Below are 21,140 nucleotides of genomic sequence, written 5' to 3' on the forward strand. Positions count from 1 at the left end.
TTTTTTTATCGGCCCGTGTAATCTTCCCGAGCCCGCCTTTGCCTCTTCCTCTCGCAGCTATTTCTGTAACGGGATCGGACGAGCGAGAGCACCGCTATGAATTTTAATGCTTCCACTGGGGAATCCCTGCCGCCTCCTCTTTTTGGATGAGATCCTCGAGGAAAGACCCAGAACAGAGCGTGGAGAGGAGGAGGCGGAGGAGGAGGAGGAGGAGGAGAGGGACGGCGTAGCCGCGGTACCGGGGAGAGCGGGAAGGGGGAGCCGCGGGGCGTAGTTAGGGACCGTGGCAGAGCGACACCGAGGCGGGAACCGGGGCGGGTGGGAGCCATGGGGAAGGAAGGATGGCTCGGGGCGTGTGTCGCTGCCTGACCGCGGCACGTCACCGGCGGCAGCAGCCAGAGCGCCGCGGTCCCGCCGCCGCCCCCGCACACATGCACCCGCCGGAATCCCCCGGGGCCGGCCGTGACCTGGACAGTGCCGAGGGCATCCCGCAGGGTCCGCGCGAGAGACAGAGCCCGCGGACCGGGCGCTAAAATCGCCTCGCCATCCGCACGCCGCGGTCCGAGAGGAGGAGCCCCGGGTGCCGCGCCAGCCGCCGGCACCGCCGCCGCTCCCGCCGGCACCCCATGGATAAGGCGGGCTCGCTGCACAGCTCGGTGCCCGGGCCGCCGCCCCGGCTCTACCTGCCGCGCAACTTCAGCTGCAGCGCCTGCCTCTATGGCAGCCTGGCCGAGCAGTGCAGGGCGGGCTGCAGCCCCGACGGCGACGCCGCGCCCACTCCCGTGGTGCGGGAAGCGGCGGGCGAGAAGCCGCCGCCGACCCGCGGCCGGGAGCCCACGCTGCCCGCCGTGCCCCCCAGCCCCACGCAGCGCCGCCGCGCCAAGTCGCTGCCCACGCCCGGCGACCGCAGCCTGCGCCCCGCGCTGCAGCAGAGCCCGTCGCGCCGCAAGACCGTGCGGTTCGCCGACTCGCTGGGGCTGGAGCTCACCTCCGTGCACCTCTTCTGCGAGGCCGACCTGCCGCGGGTGCCGCTGCCCGCGCCGCCGACGCCGCGCCCCGCCGACCTCCTCAAGACCAGGAAGCCGCCGGCGCTGGGCGACCTGGAGCCGGTGCTGTTCGGGCCGCCGCCGCCGCTGCTGGAGCCGCTGTTCCCGCCGCAGCCCGGCGCCAGCCCCGGCTTCGCGGAGCGGGTGCGGCAGCACAAGGTGAGGCTGGAGTGGGTGCGGGCAGAGCCGGCGGGGCTGCGCGGGGCCGTGCGCGTCCTCAACCTCGCCTACGAGAAGGTGGTGTCGGTGCGCTACACGCTCAATGGCTGGGCCAGCTGCGCCGAGGCTGCCGCCACGTACCAGCCGCCCGCGCCGGCCGACGGCATCAGCGACCGCTTCGCCTTCCTGCTGCCCCTGGGCGCCGCCGCCGCCGCCGCCGAGACCACGCTGGAGTTCGCCGTCCGCTACCGCGTCGCCGGCGCCGAGTACTGGGACAACAACGAAGGCAAGAACTACCGGCTGCGGGGCCGGCAGCGCGTCCCGCCCGCCCCAGGGCCCCCGCAGGACCCCGACAGCTCTGCCTGGATCCACTTCATCTGAAACCGGGGGAGCGCGGAGCCCGCGCCGGGCCGGGGGAGCCCTCCCGGGGGGCTCGGAGCCTGCCCCGCCGCCTCCCCACGAGCCCCCCGGAGCTCTCCCGAGTTGTGTTTACAGAGGGGGAATTTGTGTTTTCTGTGTTCTAGCGGGGCCGGGGGGAACCCTGGCTCGCCTCCCAGGCGCTCACGGGGTGTGGGCTGGGAGGCCGGGCGCGGGTTCCCCCTCAGTGTCCCGAGCACTGTGGCTTCACCAAAGCAGCGGCTGCCGGCCGGGCTCCTGTGATAAGGGCCGGGAATGTGCGGGATTCGCCGGTCAGGACCGGGATCCGCAGGTGAGTGCACATCCTCCCGGCCCCGGAGGTCGGGCTGAGCTGCTGTCACCTCCGCAGCTTACACGGAAGGCAGGCACTGCCACAGGGCATCCTCCGTGTTTGCCTAATCCTGCTCAGGCAAAGCTCGGATCCGCCCTCAGCCCCTCGCTGACCCGCGCCTGTTAATTGTCCCGCGGGGTCAAGGGCCTGATAGTGCAGGCTGCAGAGGGGCGGGTTAGTCTGAACACAAAAAGACAAAATATGGATGCCCCAAGGCGTAGCTTTGTTTCATTACGCAGTGAAAGTATTCGATTTAAAGCAAAGATTTTTTTTTTTTTTACTTTTGAACCCTGTTTCGGGTATTTAATCATACTTAGAAAGCAAAAAAATCGTGTCACGTCCTATTTGAAAGGCAACTCACTGAGAGGTTTTTAAAAGAAAGTGTTTTGGTTTAGAATTCATGTGGTAGGTTAATGGAAAAGTTTGTCAGGATCTGGTGTTTGTTTCAATAGGATTGGTCCCACAGAGATGCTTGTGTTCAGGTCAGCAGGAAAGTCGTGGAATTGCACCAAAAGAGCGAGAGACGACAAGAGTTGAATCCGTAATTCCAGTCTGCATCATGAGCAACACCTTCATTTTTATTCCTTTTGACAGTTTAATTAAACTGTATCAGTGCAGAAGCCTGCTTTCTGAATTTCCTGCTCCAAATTCTTCATAATAATTTCAGTAAGTGATGGATTTTATAAAACTGGTGAGGTTTAATCAGAGAAATCAAAGAAAGTTCTACCTTGTCATATAAAAGTATATCAATCAAAATTACACAGCATACTGACTTCTGCCTTCAAAGGTATGTTTTAAATTATATCAGCACTAAACAAAACATTTTCCTTTTTAACATGCTTTTTCAGGAGTTCAGCTGAATACAGGTTGTGCTGGTGCCAAATCTGGGTGCTAATTTTCCAGGATTGAGGCATGAATGTGTTTGCTGGAGAGGGGCCTCTGCAAATATAACTAATGAGAGTGGTAAAGCCATGTCAGTGTGAATTTCTGATTGTGAAGGGCTGTAAGATCAGGCATTTCGCTTTTGAATTTTCTGTAGATTTCAGGAGGAAATGCAATTTTTTAAACTGCATTTTGGTGTTTCTTAAAAGGGTTAAATGTCCCAAGCAGCTTGAGTAATGTCTGGAGTAATGAGTTCTCACAGAACCTTTTGACTCTGGTGAGAATTGGGAGCAGTTTTGTCTCCTGAGGGTTGGATTCAGTCAGAATAATTAAACTTATAAATTCTGGGGGAAATAGAGGTGTGGAAACTCAATGGAAAAAGAGCATTTAATTTCATTTCTGTAGATTACTGGTTCTGATTTAATGGAAGTAATAGCAAGACTGCTTTCTGTAGTATTGGTGGCTTGGTTTTAATTTCCCAGTCATTGTTCTAATCCCTGTGCTTTGAATGAAACTAAACTTAACAGAAATACACTGTCAGCATCTACTGAGTATTTCACATTTTAATATATTAAGGTCCCCATCTTGTAATGCAGTAATCCTGTAAGTTACTAGAACACATTTATAAAGCTAGAATTGCATAAATAGGATCTTAAAATGTTCATGATTAAAACATACTAAGTGGTGTATTTGATAAAGCAAGCCCAAGTGTCTTTTAGTTGAACTTTTATACTTTTATAAGAGCCTTAATACTGGAGAGAAGGAAAAGGACTTGTCTCCATTTGAAAGCACTTTGAAATCTGGTAGAAATATAGCAAACCATCATTTATTTATGTGTTGTAGCTTTCCAAAGCTTGGCCTTTTTAACTGACAAAGTTATGTGGACTAATGAAAATGCTTGGAGAAAAAGTAGTTTCTATGCATTTTAGATCGACTGATGCTGCAACTTTGCTTAAGAAGTTTTAACAGGATTTTCTGTTAATTGTTTCAATGGCTTTAAAAAACATGGACAGCTCTAAAACCCATTTTTAATACTGAGTAATTCTAGAACTCCAAAATTATTTCCCAGTGATTGGCAGTTTTCATTGTTGCTTGATTTATGCCGTTTTCATTGTCGTTTGATTTATGCAGCATATGTAGGTCTCTAAAAATTCTCAAAAAGTCTCTAAAAAAGTTTTAAAATCTCCTTCCAGCACCTGTGGCTTAAACACTTTCAATCTGGATTACCTAAGTGGATGTACCTGCAACAAGTGCACAAGGAATTTGTTGTATTTCACTTGATTTTTGATCATGACTTAGGTGAACTTCTGTTGTTCTTGGTTGGAATTTTGCAGGCAGAGTTGGGCTACAGCTCTATAATACTGTTCAGCTATTATTGTTCTTTTATTTATGGCCACCTTTGCCAAACACAAATCTGAATGTTCAACCTTTTGAAGCACATCAGGATAGTGTTTTGCAAAACAGTCTCTTGAGCTTTCAAGCAGTTAATCCTGACCTGAACCTAAATTCTGTGAGTAACTTTGTCAGAGATTATTGATGAGACACATGCAAGTCCAGCAAAAGACATGGTCTTGTAGGAGGTTTAGAGACAGCTCCATTGTAATGCCTGGGAAGCTGCACCAGCTTTGACCAGAGAATGCTGTTGGTGAAGGCTGTGGAAGGAGATTGAGCTGTTTTCATAGAAATTATCATTTGCATATGCCAAAACTGCACAACTTAAATTACATATTTGCACTTCTGACACATGAATTTATTTCTGAGAAAGGTTTATTCACATTTTCAAATATGAGTTCAGTTCAGTGGCTGGGAGTATTCTTCCACTGGCAGCATTCGTGTAGTTTTCAATCCATTAGATTTCAATCTGAGCCCATCTATTCCATCTAATACTTGCTAGAAGCAGTGTGATAAGTGGAGATGAAATAGAAATGTCAAATGATATTTATATCATACATAAACAATGACTTTGAGGAGAAAAACCTGTGTTGAAAGGGGGTCATTTTCAAGCTGGCAGGACACCAATTATTTTATTGGGAGCTTAGCTTGAGCAAAACATTGTTTCAAAATTGTATTTCTAAAGAATATTGTTCAAGAAAAAACTTTCACAAGCAAAGTTAAATATTTGAAAATTTTCAAATCAATCTGCTTCTGAAAAAAATTGTTTTATATGCATGAATGGGGTTAATGGCAAGTGATACCAGGATGGTTTAGGCAAGGCAATAATCCTTTGGTTGTGTACTTCCCTTGAAAGTGAATTATTCATTGCTTGTGTCTCTGCAGGTGTAAAAATGTGTCTGTCATTTATGGTGCAGAGCTGGAGCTTTATGAAACGTGCCATGTTGTTTTGTGGGCACTAGAATGCTCATTTATCCAGCGAGTTGGTTTGTCCTGTATGTCTGATAGACATGGATCATGGATGGTTGCTGCTTCCCACTGGAACTGGGAGGGGTTTTGCATGTGACTCTATGCCTTCCGTGGCAATATTTTGGAGATTTACCCTAATTACTAAAAATCCTAAACCAAATGAGAACTATTAAGTGATCATAAATGGAATTTCAGCTAGCTAAACATATTATTTATAAGCATAAAATCAATAACTGAAGGTGTTGTACTTACTTTCACTAAATGTACATAATTTTGGGTAAATTAATTTCTTTCTCCTTTTACCATTTGTAAGTAATTTTTTGATGTGAATGTGTATGCCTCAGTATCTCAGTAAACAACAGAGTAAGTGCACACTCAGTTGTTTCAGCAGATGTGAGGGGCAAATATATCACTTGAATGAACAAATGTCTGTTCATGCATGAGCATCATCCCTTTACAGATATGTGAAATGTTTTTCCATAATGCCAACAGGCAAGCAGCTGCTAATTTTAATGTAAAGTAACCTGCAGAAATACTCAGAATCTGATTTTTTTTAACATATCAAATATTCAAATTTTTATGTGCCTTTCAGCATTTCCTAGAAATAAAGCTCACGTGTTCCTTAGCTCACCCACCACAAGTCCAATAATGAACTTGTCATTAAAATGAAATTTTTACAAAAATACAATAATCCTAATTCCTGACACATTTTTAGCTGTGCCAGGAATCATGTATCTATAGGAGCCAGAAGGATTTGGTAATATTTTCCCATATTACAGTGAAGGATTTGTCAGAATCCAGAAATATGTCTAAACAAAACCAATTGTGACTACAGTTAACATAACAGAGTATGTTTGTTGTATATATTCACTTCTTGCACAAATACTCTAAATATATATTCTCTCTGAAGCCAGAAATTCTAGTTTTCTATAAAATCTGTCCTTGGATACCTGGCCTTTTCAACTTTACTGTTACTTATCTGATGCTGCATAAGGTGTATTATTAAAATGTTTTGATGGGTTTAATCTGTCCACAGGATTTATAGCATGAAACAAAAGTGCTCAGTGCAAGGAATACCTGAAGTAAATTACTTTTACCTTCCAACTGTTCTGCAGGGCTTTTTGGCAAATCCCCAGCAATTCTGTTTCCTGTACCTACTCCACATCATCCTCATCATGCTTGGAGTAAATGGAAGGATTATTAATGGAATGGAAATATTTTTGAGCACTAAAATGAAGGATTTTCCAACATAAATAGTTCAAGGCAAGAAGTAAATATAGTCAATATTGCTGTAAAACAAAGCCCAGGCCTTATGAAGAGCTGATCAGTACTTTGTTTAAATGGAAGACAGTGGTGCATTTCAAAATTAAACATGTTCAGGGAAACACACCTGTTTCAGTGAAGGTTTTCTCAGGTTCAGCTGATGGGAGAGAATTGCCCTAAAATAAAGAAGTGATAAGAGTATTTCCTTACATTTGTGTATGGGCTTGAATGTAGGTCTTCCATGAGCAAAGTGGACACTGAGCTATAAAATCATTGGAGGTTTTCTTTATCCAACTTACAAATATAGTTTTAAAATACCCTCACAGAAAGGATTTCTGAGCCTGGGTTTCCCCATCTCATGGGAATATCCTCTTCATTAATCACTCTGGCTTTTGATTGAAGCCTCTGTTGTTGAGAAAGATTTGATTTTATTTTTATGCTGCATAGGAAGATTATTTTACATTAGATTTTTGGAGGGGAAGGCAGGGAGATGTTTTCCTTGCAATTTTCACTTTATAGATATTAAACAATAGCATGAAGTATAAAAATTGCTTGAAATTACTTATGCACTAGTAATTCCAAAGAATATAGCTAAGACTAATGTCAAGTGTGAGATGTGCTTTTTAAAAACATATGTGCTTTGAACTAGAAAGGCAGGGAGAAAGTCCTAGACTCCAGTGCAAGCTATTAATGCCAGGGATTTCTTTCTATGCAATTCTATGGTGCACCTGTTTTTATAGGGATTAACTTGATTGGTGTAGTTCATGTATCAGTGTGGTATGTCTAGAATACTCTGTTGAAAGTGTCATTAAGGAAACTGTGTGTCTTAAATGGTGTTACAACTTTAGGCTCTTTTTTGTCTAATCTGACTTCACTAAATCATAAGAAACTCCTCTGAATAACAATAACCAGACAATATTTCATAACATTGCATAATCAAGTCTCACACATTACACTTATCACCTTCTAGGACAAAAGTTGTGTTACTGTTGTGAGTTTTAAATTTTTTTGTATTTCTGGATCTTAAAAAGCCAGACTGTGCTACACTTGTAAACACAAAGTGTGTTTGGAAAGCTGATCAAAAGTAGTCAAGCTAAAATTGGCTGTGATTACTCCTGTGTCAAGTTTCTGAACTGTGGTATAAAAAATGTTTGTGACCCTCCTGTGCCTCCTCCATGGAGGGGCACCCTGGGTGCAAAACCTGCCAACATCCAGACACGAATCCAGGCTGCACTGCAGGAAAATTGCTGTGACAGAATTGCTGTTCTTGGAGAGGTTTGAACAAAGCCAACTCCTCCCTTGTAGCATTACACAAACACAGGTTCTGTCTGTTGGAGAGAGTGTTCTTCAACATGCAGGATTTATTCTTTGATTTACTGTGACTTCGTTCTGAAAAAAAATTGTTACTTAACTCTGTACTTGACTAGTAAATTCCTTTTACTTGTAGTGTCTTCTGCAATGTTTATATTTCACCAAATAATGTTTGTTTCTAATGTTTGTAAAAGTTAATGTAATATCACCAAAAGTCAAAATCAACATTTTCTAATAATGCCTTGTAATTTACCTAGCCTTACAGTATTTCAGAAGATTTTCCACCAAAACTGCATCTAGTCACTGCTTGTCACAATTATGAAAAAGAGATATTTATAAGCCTGTAGCTTCTAGCTGCCATTAAAGATTAATGAGACAAATCATGAGCATGTGGTGACTATAAACTCTTTTTTTTTTATTTAACCCACAAACCATGATAACTTTTTTGTTGAGGATCTGAAGCAAGGATGTTCCAAAAGCTCTACAGTGCATGTTGGGATGTACCTGCAAATCTGAGACAAACACCTGATATTTGGGATATTTCAGCCTGTCCTGGGGGTGTCTCCATGGAGTGGAAGCTGCAGGAGGAGTTCTGGTGAGGGGATGGGAGTGGATGTAAATGTGCATGGCTGTTTTCATTGTCTTGTTTCAAGGGCACCCTTTCAGCTCCACTTCAGCTCTCTGGGGTTGAGGAAGGGCTGCCTGAGCTGAGGCTGTCCCTGTATCACCTGAATGATCCCAAGCATTCTTCCAAATATTCTTTCTCTGTTCATTGCCTACTTTAAAATATTTATTTCTTGAATTGTTACAATGTGCTGCTGTTCAATCTTTTAGTGTATTCAGCATCTTCTCTTGCAATGCCAAGAACAGCTTTCAGCTTTTCTTTAAATAACACTTTTTAAGCCTTTTTATAATACAGATAAAAGCCATATAGCCACAAGGAGAAAAATGTTCTGTTTGTTCTCATGTAATTGGTACAACTTATTTTTCTCTCCTCTTTCAGAAACATCTGCCTAGCTGTTTTAATAATTTTTTTTTTGTGCATACATTTCTTTGGAAGGGTGCAGTAATTAATATTAGCCCTAGATTTCTTTCCCTTTTTTTTTTTTTCCAGAGGGAATTTTTCATGATTTAACATTTATCTAATCTTTCTGTTCAAGTAAAAATGAACTCTTAGCCCACGTAAATTACAGAATCCAGAACTATTTTCTTAGCATACCATTACATAAATATTAGACTGCATTAGTTAGAATCACAGAGTGTAATTTAGATTTCTTTTTGGTAAGGAATATGCTTTGAATTTAAAACTGCTGTTATACTTGAATGCTCCTGAAGTAATGAGATTACAGTTCTGAGTGAAGATTATCATGAAGTTTAATGTAGTTTTACATTGTTCTTGGATTAATTTTTCTGTTAGTTCACCATTCCTTGGACAGTATATGACTATGGTAATTCATCTGATGATTAATCAGAATTACATGTTGTAGATAGTCTTATTAATAATAGGAGTTAAAATTAGTGAAGTATTCAGGCAGTTGTACTACCACTAATGATGATAATAATAATAATTGTGGATGAGGGTGATACACTGCAGGAAAAAGGACTGTACAAGGGTGGTATTACACCACTTTTATCATTGGCTTTGCCTTACCAGTTGTGGCACAAGTGAGGACTTCTCAGAACAGCCAGGAGTTGCCAAGAACACTTAATTCTGTCATTTTGTCTTGATCCAGACCCACACAGTAAAGAAGGGAGGCAGGTGATGGCAGAAAGAAGAAGTTTGTGTCCTGAGAAGTGCAGACTCATCCTCCTGTGCTGTGGATTGACTTTCATGGGCAGAGAAAGGTACAAGTGCTGTACCTGCATTTAAATGCTTCTTGCACAAAATGCATTCAACAGCATAAATAATTAACCACTATAAACAAATGACAAATAAAACAGCCTAATAGCAAAGGATGTAGGATACTTGTACTGCATTAAAATAGATCAGGTCTGAAGTGACTGAATTGTGCTTTGTCAGGAAGAGAGAGACATCAATACTGTGGGCAAACTCTAAGCAATCCAGATACCACAGAGTCAATTCTCCTGCCAAGGACTGTTCCTGGACTGTCTCAAGCAGTGTGGGGAGAGGGGAGAAAATTGCATCAAGGACACTCCTAAGCTGCTCTCAGAATTTGTCTGTGCCAGCTGCAGCATTTCTTGATGGTAATTTGCAATGGTTGGACGTTGCTCGAGAGTTTGAATGTTGCCTCACAGGCACGAGCTCCTGTTCCCTGGAAATAGAATCCCCAAGGATGCTGCTTTCCACCAGTTCAGTCACATAACAATGGGTACAATGCAAGGAGGTTTAAGTTAATTTCTTTGTTACATGCAGTGCTGTGACAAATGTGTTTGCGTGTTTTAAACATTTCCAATGGTGTCTCCATCGTTTTTGCTGCTCGTGCAGCTGCCCTGGGGGAGTTGGTGGCCCCTGAGCTGCGCTGAGCCCGCAGCCCCGGGACTCCCTGCCCGGCTCCAGGGCTCCAAGTGCCCCCGTGTGGTGAATTGGGGCGATAATTCCTGGTTCTAATTGCAGTCGTTTCAGTCAGAGCACCGTTTGCGACCTGAAGAGTTTTTTCCACAGGTAACCTGTGTTTATTAAATAATTCTGCGATATTCTCAGGTTTTCTCTCTCCTCTCCGGAATATTTAGTGCAGGTGGTGCAGTTCCCTTTGCCTCTTTGCTGTGTGAGCTCCCCACAGCACAGAGAAAAGCCTCGTGTGCCCAGTTCAGTTTATTCACTCAGCTGGGCTGAAGATGGATGTTGTGTCCTTTCTGTGTCAGTTTGGCAGATTAAAACTCGGTGATGGGAACCGTTTCTATGGGGAGATTTTAGATTCCCAACCCATCAGTGTGAAGGAAAAGGAAAGAGGATCCTTAGCCACAGACACCAGTCCATCAGATACTGAGATTTGCTGCACTTCTAATCAGAGCTGCTTAACAGATTGTCTCACTGCTAATTTAGTGACAGTGAAGATGACATTGCCCTTCTTTTATGCTCATCAAAACACTGCCAAGTATTTTAGTATTTTAGTTCTTTTTGTTTTAAACACTGATTTTTTTCTCTCTCTCTAGTAAGAAGTAACAAATACCTGATTTCTATTTATGTACATTACAAGCCCAAGAGTCACAGAGAGATGCAGCACCCCATTGGCTAAAAACCAGACAAAATGTAAGGTGCTCAAGCTTTTGGGGACTGGTATCGATAAAAATCTTGAAAAATAAAATATGGACTGAAAAACTTAGTTCTAAGTTTAGCTTCTATTAGTCAGATAGATAATTGGAGAGATAAAGGGGTTGGTACTTGTGGAACAGTGAGGAAGTGTTGGCACAAAGAAAGATAATGATATAATTAACCCCCAGGAGATACAGATATGTAATTTTTGGTTGTGGGATTATAACTTGCTGTAAACCAAATCCCTCTATATTGAATCTATAATATATATAAATTATCCTGTAATTGTAATTGTTAAGTTCTTAAGAGGTCACAGATGAACTGCTTGTTTTTGTAAGAAATCACCTCCTTTATTAATTTTCTGTAGGAGCACACACTGGTGAACAAGTTTGACGTTTTTCCCAAGAATTTATACAAAAGCACTTAAAATTGTGTCATAGACCAAAAGTAATGCACATTCACTCCATCTTTTGATGTTGATAAACACTTTCATTGTGGATTCATGTCAGCAAGTGCTGCACTCGTGCTCCTGCAGTCTGCCTGAGGCTTCCTGCTGCTGCTGAACTTGGTGAAGCCATGAGCTGCTGGGAGCTCTGCTTGGGTAGCAAACATCAAACAAGGAGGAACACATTGTTTGGGCAGCATAATTCAGGTAGCTGAGTGAATTGTAAAAAGGTATAAAAATATTTGGTCCAATAGACATAATTTGTCCTAAACCACAGAACACCACAGCTCTTGGCATAAACCACATGAAAAAAAAAATCACCTAAGTATTATTGTTCCCATTTTAAGAGGAATAAGTCACTTTAAAGTTGTGTAAAATTTTTAAAGAATTAGGGATAGAGATGTTCTTGATCCTCTTTAAGCAACAGAACATCAATTTTCCACCTGTACACCATGAAAGAGAGGTTGAATTCTGTTTCAGGTACTTTTCCCAGCCAGTTGTCGTTTATCCACATTGATGTATGTAAACTGCTAATACAGTTTAAATGGGCAAAGTTTGAGAAGAGACCAGGTTTGCCAGCTTTTATTGTTCCCCAGGTTCCCTAGGTCATTACAGAAATGACTATTTTATTGATCAAAAGGAAAGAATACAAACATTTTAAGGGAAAATGGTACAAAAATGCACTAAAGTACTCTGGACTAACCTCTTTGAGGAGACCAACAAGGGTCACATGTTACATGGAAAATAATGAAGGGCCTGTTACTCTCTAGCCAAGTGGGAAAAAAGATGATGAAAGAAACAGTATCAAAGAGAAACATTTTCCTGCATTCCCATCTCCATTTGCCCACACTTACTGTACTTGAAACAAACTTTCTCTTTCCCTTCCGAAGTGCACAGGGGGAAAAGACAAACTGAGGCAGGGAGTTTGAAAGAGGCCAGGACCAAGGTCCCAGCTCTCTGAGCCCTGAATGTTGTCACAATAAATACTGCATGGAACTGTGAATAATGGATAAGGACTGAGAGTTTTTAAAACATTTACACTCGATTTACAAGAGCCTTCTGTTTATTGGCCACTGCCAAGTTAGAGCTCCTGTGGAACAGTCAAACTCCTCTTACTCATTTTGCAGTTTAACTCCTGTGGAGAAGATGAAACCATCTTAAATACACAGTGGATTCTCTCTTGGCAGGGCTTTGATGTGTGACTTGTGCAGCAAAGGTTTGCTCCTAGGATTTAAACCCAAAACCCACCAGAGCAATGACTTTGACATCCTTTCAGATCATAAAAGAAACCCTCTTTTTACACATTAGAAAGGTTTCTATATATTACCAGCAGTGTATTTATGCTCTTTAGAAGGTCAGTGATTCACATCCCTTTAGAAAGAAGGAACTTTCAAAGCAATATGAATTTTGCTTTAGTCATCTTACACAAATTAAGCATTCCCCTGCTTCCTCTTAGATCAACCTAAATCGTTGGGGTTTGTTCCCATTTTGTGCTTAGCTGCCAACAACCATTTCAAAATTATGGGGGAAAGTTTTAGACCAAAACTCTGCTGTACTATTGTGTTTTCCTAAAGTTCAGGTGTCACATCAACTTTGAGTTGACATTTGTGGATTCATTAAATATTAAGTCTAATGGAATGAGCTGCTTTAGTTCACTGGTTTGCAAAGGGTAAGTTTTGGGTTCAGTCCTGTGATGTCATTAGAGCAGTTGGCTACTTGATTTTAAATACAGACACACATGGACACATGCTATGTCAGACTATTGCTGATCACACAACTTCCACAAGTACCTGCTCTGCTGAAATCACCACAATTGCCAGGCAAAAGATGTACAATTAATTCCTTAATTACTTGTGACTTAGCTAGTGTTTACCAGACAAAAATACAGCCTAAATAATCCACTGTAGAACCTTGATAAACAATCACTGCAGGACCTTTGCACACTAAAAGCACAGAAAAGGGAAGGCAGGGCCCCCATCCTTCCTGCCTCACAGGCAGAACTACTTGATTACACAATTAAAAAAAATAAGGAAAGCAAAGGATTAATAAGTTGTGTAAAGAAATAAAAATCACACAGAGAGGTAGTTGATATGGCTTCTCCTTTTTTGGTATCATCTTTGTAACCCTAAGAAAGAAGAACATGAGTAGGTTAGGAAGACACTGCTTTTCAGTGCTTTGGGAGCAATAGCAAAGTACTTAAGGGAAAACTATAGGCCAGGTCATGAGAACAGCCATGTGCCTCTGACAAAATTAACATGTTAATGCTGCTGCTACTAAATTTGATATCAAATGAATCTATGGAACTATATATTTCAGCAAGTGAATTTTGTTTCCCAAAATATTATAGATAACATCTGGAGTTACATGAATCAGACAACAGAATAAAAAACCCCCACAGGTACACAGATATGAAACATATTTATCACTGTAATTATTTATAGTCTTGTATATGTGATCTTAAGTGGTATTTTTCAAGTTGCCAAAACTGGATATTCAGTATTTCCTTAATTGATGACAAACTACACTGAGATATTTTATATGAATTTATTTCATTATTCCAGCTCAGTCCTCAATGGATTTTATGTATTTCTCATAGGCATCTTCGGTCATCAGTTCATCAAGTTCAGCAGGGTTTGCCACAGTCATCTTGATAAGCCAACCTGTAGTTAGGAAATTAAAAAGAATTGCTAATATCCTACAAGAACAATTCATTCATGTAACTGCCTTAGGAAAGTACTTCCAGCAGGAACAACCAGCCTTGGATCACTGGAGAATCAGCCAGGTTTTTGTACAGGCAAAACAACATTTCAGTATTTTAAAAAATGAACAACCAACCAAGTCATGATAAGAAATGTCCTTTTGAGTCAGAACAGTTGTGTAATTACAGTGCTGGCTGTGACAGTGGCATAGGGAGATGGTGCCTCAAAAGAATAAAGGAGTCTGACCTCTCAGTGTCATGGACTCTTACAAGATCCAGAACCCAGAAATGCAATCAAGGCAAATAGATTTAAATTCAGCCACAGTGTATATCTGAAACTAGGATGTTATAAAACAGCTGTTCAAAGAAAACACTGTGATAATGCTTTATGTTAAATTTTACTGGGCTTGAACTATATTCAGTATATTCCATTTAAGTCTCCACACCATTAAACTGAAAGAACAGGAATTGCAGAGCCATTTGTAGTAGCAAGAATCCACACAGTATTCATTATTTAAAGATAAAAGTGGCATCTTACCATCTTTATAACAGGATTTATTGACAAGCCCTGGATTATCTGCAAGGGCAGCATTAATCTCAGTCACTTCTCCTGAGAGAGGGGAGTAGAGTTCACTAGCAGCTTTCACACTTTCCAAAGCCCCAAACTCATCTGAAACAGAGAATATGATTGAATGTTCCTAAGGAGAAAACACAAAGCACTTCCCTTTGTTCAGTCAGACACTCTGGTGATGACTCAAGCAGTAAAGAAATGTCTGATCTTGTGCAAGAAAACAGATTGAAGTCACCCACTTTATGACAAGGATCAGCATTATTAAATTTGATGATTGTGCTCTTGAATTCTGGGGAATTTGTGCTAGCTGGCTGCTACAGAAGGGACAGGAATTCCTTACATTTGGGTAATCCTTTGCCTGAAGCCCACAGCACACATGATATTGACTTAGAAGGAACAACACCCAGCTCTTGCTGCAAGAGACTTAAATATGCCTTTTATCTACAATTTAAACCTTTTTATTTGTAATTTGGTTACAAAATCAACAAAGCCACAATTTCAGCAATCCCATTTTTTCTTCAGAAACACTATCAAGTGTTATATCTGCACTCACTGGAAAACACACATTAGTATTCAGAAGCACCACACTGGAAGCACCCAGCAGCTCTTCCCTTTTTCCTGTTTTGTAGGGAGTTATGGAAATGGTGCCTGGAGCAACGTTAATCCAGAGCAGCCCTCAGGCACAAGCAAACAAGACAGAGGCTGAAGGAACAGGGAGCTGTCACAAGAGTAGATAGGCACCAGGACAAGGGATCTGAGAACAACTTGTTCTGGGAAAGCCTGGAATTAGACTGAGGCCAGAATGGGTAGAAAAGAGAAGAACTTAAATGGAAATGAAATTCCTTCAAATAAAGCAAAACTACAAGTTGGTTAATTAAAATCCTACACAGAGAGACCTTTTGTCTAACAGTCAGCATTCAATGTAACAGATTTGGCCAAAACAGTTTGATGGGGTTCTATTCCACAAGAAGGATAGCAGAAGAAAGGCCTTCTACTTTACCTCATAAACCCCCAGTTCTGTTTTAAAAATTGTCTCCAAATAATGACAATTGTTTCTTCATATACTACTGAGACAGCTCTCTACATTAATATAGGAAAAGGATTTTCATTTCTTCCTGTTAACGTTCACTTTCTTTAACAGGAAAAGTTGCATAATTGAATGATGAAGAATGTAACAACTTGTACACCACTAACAAGCAAAAACTCTGTGAACATATTTGATACCTCAAAATTACTGAGTCTCTATATTCATAGAAAAATTAGAGCTTGATATAAATTTGAAGTTGCACATCAAGCAATTCACAAAGTGCATAACTGAAGAATTACAAATCAATGCTTGCAAGTTCAGATCAAAGTACAAATATTTTAAAAACAGAGTATAGATAAAATTATCACAAAAATATTTTAATGCTTTATTTTTGAATCAGTATCTCCACAGTCTAAAAAGCGTGTATTTTCTGCTGCTAAGCACAGTCTGACAGTGAGAATTTAAAATTAAAGCTGTCTCTTGTAGGAATACCTGAATTTATTTTGCATCCAAAAGCTTTATAATGGTATTAATAATCATAAATATGATTTCAGAAAATTTATCTTTGCAAAGGAAGAGTGGGATGAGTAGAATAATTACTCCACGAGCAGCTAGAACTGAAACTTACCATGTTTACTCAATTTTGTCCCAACTTCTGGAAGACTACAGTAAACAACGTCTCCTAATGCTTCCTTAAAAGAAAAACAAAAGCATCAGAGCATACATTAACAAAACTACACACAGGAGAGAACTGATACAGTGACTCTACAATCTGCATATAAGTATTCTCTGTCTCTAAATATTGTTCTCATTCTTTACAGATTGTATATTTTTCACTTTTTCTTAGCAAACACTTAACGTGAACAAACTGTTGTGTTATCGTGTCCCAAATACCAAATTATTGTTTCTCTATTACAGTGCTAATAACCCTCAGGCTCAATTTATCTGCAGATTTCTTCTGGCAGAATGAGGAATAACATTGACTGATCTTAGCATCAGCTACAGAGAGCTGTTAGCACACAGTTTGTCCTCACTGACTTCATTGGGACCCTTATCACCATAACAATGGGCTCAACTCTTCTCTGACACATGTACCCTATCTCACAAAAGACCAGAGAGTATCAGGGTTATTGACAGAAACCTGAGATTAAAAGAAATGCTGCTTGTCCTGAGAAACATTAATTCCATTTATTGATGGCTTGTCCCATTCCTTTTTAAGTTTTACATACAGCCCAGAATTTTCCTGTGACTATTCTGAATCAAGTACAGCATGAGAACAAAAGCCCAAAGGAACTCCTGTCCTAGAGTAAAACCTCTTGCCATGCTGTACATCTGCTCACAACTGTTCTTTAGCCAGGGGGATTTCACCATATTTGTGTTCAGAGGAAACCTGACCTAAAAGCAGACACGATGTCCTCTTCACACAGCCATGAACTGCTCAGGCTTGGACCTGAACATTGAAGTCTCCCACCAAGTTCAGCTCTCCACAGGTTCAATCTGAGGCCATTAAGACCTCATCAGAATGCTGAGGTGGCACAAATATCACAAATAATGCTCACTGTGTCGCATATGTGATTAAAACAATAAAAACACCCCCGTAAATGTCCAAAGAGCAAGGACAGAGCAGATAGGCATAAATAAATATTGCAGAGCTGGGCAAGGGCAGAGGGATCAATACCTGTGCAAAATTGCTGATTCCTACTGTTCCAATGCCATTTTCCACAGATATCCACTCGTGCTTGTCTGTGAACTTGCGGGCTACAAGGAAACAAACCCGACATTTCAGAAAGAAGCGACATGTTGCTCACTTAAACACAGTAACACATTTGCAGCCTTAAACTGTGGGGCTTTTCACTGAGTTTGTTCATTTTTCTTGGAAAATATTTTAACCAGCACATGCAATTTAGAGAGAAGCTCAGAACATGCTCAGTGACAGGGCAGAGGCTCACTGGGTGTCCTGCTCAGAGTATTATCAGTTCCTGTGCAACCATCTGGAGACTGATAAAGTACAGGAGCAAAAAGAGCAGTTCTTCTTCAAACAGAAGTGCAAATCTAAAGCCTAGATGTGTATTTTACTCATAGTTATACATGTCTATGAAAGCATAGTAGCTTTTCAAACATATTTAGTGTTGATTTCTGATAACTACTTATTGTGGCTGGGAAGGCCAGTGTTGGTGACTCTAGAAACACTGTGAGCATTACAGCATCTCATTAAAGTGCAAAGCTGGCACAGTTCTATGTATTATTAAAGCAAATTAATATAGCACAAATTAATAAGGCAACTCATACTGACAACTGCTACTTAATAGACTTTGCTCTCTGTTAATATTGTTACTGTGAGAAGAACACAGTTGTTATTCTATATCTCTATAAAATAGTTCTGTTAAAACCTTGTTAAGTTCTGTCACAGCAAGGTTACAATTCTCCTTACATTTCAGATCTGGAAGATTCAAGACAGCTTTATTAGAGGCAATTGTTTTTATAAAGTCATATGGAGAAACTTCAAAAGAAGTAACTGAAGCAAGCAACATTTTTCTTGCTAACATTTTTCCTGGAACTTTTCTTACTCTGAGAATTTTCAGCCTGCCATGTCTGTTTTCTCATTTCTACACAATTTCGCTATAGATGCCTTACTACCTTTTTTTTTTTTTTAATTTTAATTAATTTATTTTTATTTTCCACTTGCAGCATCCATCCAGTCAGGCAAGAGATGTTGTAAAAACTGCTGCTGAAACAGCTCCCTGAGGGATTGGTGCCCCAGTAGTACAGCTGCACCTTCCTTTTGAGTTCAACTCTCCTCTCAAGCTCATCCTCTGGGCTGAACTCTTTAAGGCAAACACCAGAGAAACTACACTTCTGCAAATCCTTGTGTATTTTCTAAAATTATACGTGAAGGAAAACAGAAGCTCTCACTGTAGACCTGCTAAAATCTTTCCAGACAGTCAAAACTTTAAGCTTCTTCAGTTGCAGTGATCCTCTTGTGTCTGAAAAGTTCAAGAGTAGCAAGTCTCAGATAAAGCTGTTTGTCTTAGATAGGGCCTGAATTTTATAGAGCTCAGTAGAACAATATGTGGGTTTGCAAGTATAATACACAAACAAACATGAGTAAACTGCAAACACAAAGTATCTTCCCATGAATTATCAGTCAAAAATCCCCAGAATTTCACCTAGCACTGTTTTCTATTACTACAAGAAATCTCATTACACACTCTAATGAACAGAGTCTTAAATGTCTCAAATCATTTTGTGTCAAGATGCTAAAGCCATGGGAATTCTATTGGAAATGAGTAATGAAGTGTAAGAATGGAGAATGACAATTGACAAATCTCAAACTCAAGCTGAACATTAGTGATGTTACACATGGCACAAAGAAGCCAAGCAGTACATTTTTATTCAGGATAATAGTAGTGCATGGAATCTGTCTATAAAGCAAGGCTAACAAAAAAACCCAGAATATTTCACACCACTTTGGAATACAGCAGTGAAATGTCCCAGACAGTTAGAATAGCACGTAACTTTCTTGCAGGACAAAAGAAAAAAACCCAACAAACCAAAACAAAAAAACATGAAAAATTAAAATTCTGAGCATGCAACAAAAAACACTGCAAATGAAGTAAAGGTCAAATTAAAGACAGTTAATCAGTAATCTCAAAATTTGAACTTTGAGCTTACGTGGTCAGCCCATTAAATAAATCGACCTAAAGGAATATGAAATGTCAATGCATACCAAATCTCTCTCTGCATTCTTTTACAGAAGAGCAGCTGAATTTACTCTAGTTTCATTCATTTCAACAGGACTTTGGTTTCAGCTTAATTAGCACACTCTGAACTTGGCCCTTCATTTAGTGTAGCCTGCCTCTATTAAGTATTTCATATATACCTGAAGAGTGAACTCACACCTCCACAAAGAGGCATACAAAGCTTTTCCTCTCTGGCTCAAACAAAAGCACTGTTATTCCTTTGAGTGATGTGTATAGAAAAGCAATGGGTACATTGGCCAGAATAGTGAACAACAGCTTAGATCTTAACTCAGTTTGCAAGTAATAAGCAATAAATAATATTTCTTTCACTTGCAGCAGAAGGCAATTAAACAGGTAGGTTTAAGATATCTGGAGAGAAATGGATGAGCTCTTCTCAGCGGTAGTCATTACTTTCACAGCCTATTCTCCTCTTCTTGCCCAATTTTTAAACATTTCTGTTTGCTAGAGTACCACAGATTTTGTTTTTCAGACTTTCGTGCATAACTTCCATTCAAAGAGAGCTTTGACACCAGCAGACGCTTTCAGAATGAACTACACCAAAGGCAAAATCACAGCAAGCAGTGATGCACGGGTCCATCCCCTGCCGTGCCGCTGGTGCAGCTGTGGCTGCACAGGAGCCAGAGCCAAACCTGCGCAGCCCCGAGCGGCTCAGGGCCCTGCGAGCCCGGCCGGCTCTGTCTGTGTGCCCACATCAGTCCCTGCTGCGGCTCTGCCTCCGCCAGACACCCACCCCTGCCCCTTTCTTGTGCTGCTGGTGCTCCTTGGAGCCAACACCGGCTGTTTGTGAGCGGCAATCCCGGGAAAAGCCATCCGCTATTTCGGGCAAGCTGGTGTGTGCTCCAGCTCGGCCCGCTCTGCGAAGCCTCTGTGTGGGACCAGAGGGGACTGAGCCGCTTTGCTCAACCCTGCAGCGTGGGGATGAGGGTAAAAGTTTCTGGCCAACTAACGGAGGTGCAGCTGCTCCTGTGGGAGTGCCAGCAGCGTCCCGGCCAGGTGAGGGGCGCTCGGGGTTCAGCCATCTTGCGAGGTTCTCCGGGCCCCGCCGGCACCGGGGGGCTCCGGGCGGCTGCAGCATCGCGCTCCGAGGGCCGCCGGGACACGGCGCGGCGGGAGGCAGGGGAGGAGGGAGGGATAGGGGGAGAGAGGACGGCTGCCACCCGGGGCCGCCAGCGGGACCCTCGCTCCTGCCGCTCCGCGCACCCAGTCCCGGCTGGCGAGGGCTTCCCCCGCGGGCTGGGCCGGGGCGAGCCCCCGCAGCCCACCCTGCCCACCCTCCCGGGCACAGGCACCGCCGGCTCCCCGCAGCACCGGGCCGCTGTCCCGCCCGCCCGGGGCGCACCTCCCTCCCTCGGGCCGCCACTCACCGGCCAGCAGCAGCGAGCTGGTGCCCAGCCTGCGGGCCGCGGGCTCCCGCGGCGGCAGCGAGAGGAGCGGGCAGCGCGGCGCCAGCACCGGCCCGACCCGCCGCAGCGCTCGCCACGCCATCTTTGCCGGGGGCGGGCGGGGGCGGTGCCGGCGGGAGGTGGCGATGGCGGCGGGGCGGGGCCGGCGGTGGCCGAGGGGACCCGTGGGGACGCCGTGGGCCCTTGGGGAGCGGCCCGGGCTCGGCTCCGCGCCCCGGCGGCAGCGGGCACCGGGCCCTGAGGGAGCGGAG

General features: G+C 42.7%; 2 protein-coding genes across 4 annotated transcripts; one reads left to right on the forward strand and one right to left on the reverse strand.

The window, feature by feature from the left end:
* Window positions 1-279: 279 nt before the first annotated feature.
* LOC129125598 (protein phosphatase 1 regulatory subunit 3E-like) lies at window positions 280-8,156 on the forward strand. Of its 3 annotated transcripts, none has more exons than XM_077184872.1 (2): window positions 280-2,619; window positions 5,113-8,156. In XM_077184872.1, exon 1 carries the CDS (start codon window positions 627-629, stop codon window positions 1,584-1,586), a length of 960 nt encoding a protein of 319 aa, XP_077040987.1. In that variant the 5' UTR covers window positions 280-626; the 3' UTR covers window positions 1,587-2,619; window positions 5,113-8,156. The 3 variants fall into 3 exon arrangements, with proteins under 3 accessions (XP_077040987.1, XP_077040986.1, XP_077040988.1); XM_077184871.1 differs by having other exon boundaries at window positions 280-1,914; window positions 2,406-8,156; XM_077184873.1 differs by having other exon boundaries at window positions 280-1,914.
* Window positions 8,157-13,959: 5,803 nt separating this feature from the next.
* On the reverse strand, window positions 13,960-21,010 carry GCSH (glycine cleavage system protein H). Its single transcript, XM_054640965.2, has 5 exons — window positions 20,851-21,010; window positions 17,404-17,483; window positions 16,354-16,417; window positions 14,666-14,797; window positions 13,960-14,089 (listed from the first exon to the last, which is right to left on the reverse strand). The coding sequence occupies exons 1-5, from the start codon at window positions 20,969-20,971 to the stop codon at window positions 13,992-13,994; spliced, it is 495 nt and encodes a 164-aa protein (XP_054496940.1). The 5' UTR covers window positions 20,972-21,010; the 3' UTR covers window positions 13,960-13,991.
* Between the last annotated feature and the right edge of the window lie 130 nt (window positions 21,011-21,140).

The sequence above is a fragment of the Agelaius phoeniceus genome, chromosome 12 (genome assembly GCF_051311805.1).
Source record: "Agelaius phoeniceus isolate bAgePho1 chromosome 12, bAgePho1.hap1, whole genome shotgun sequence".
In the NCBI taxonomy this organism is placed as follows: Eukaryota; Metazoa; Chordata; class Aves; order Passeriformes; family Icteridae; genus Agelaius; species Agelaius phoeniceus.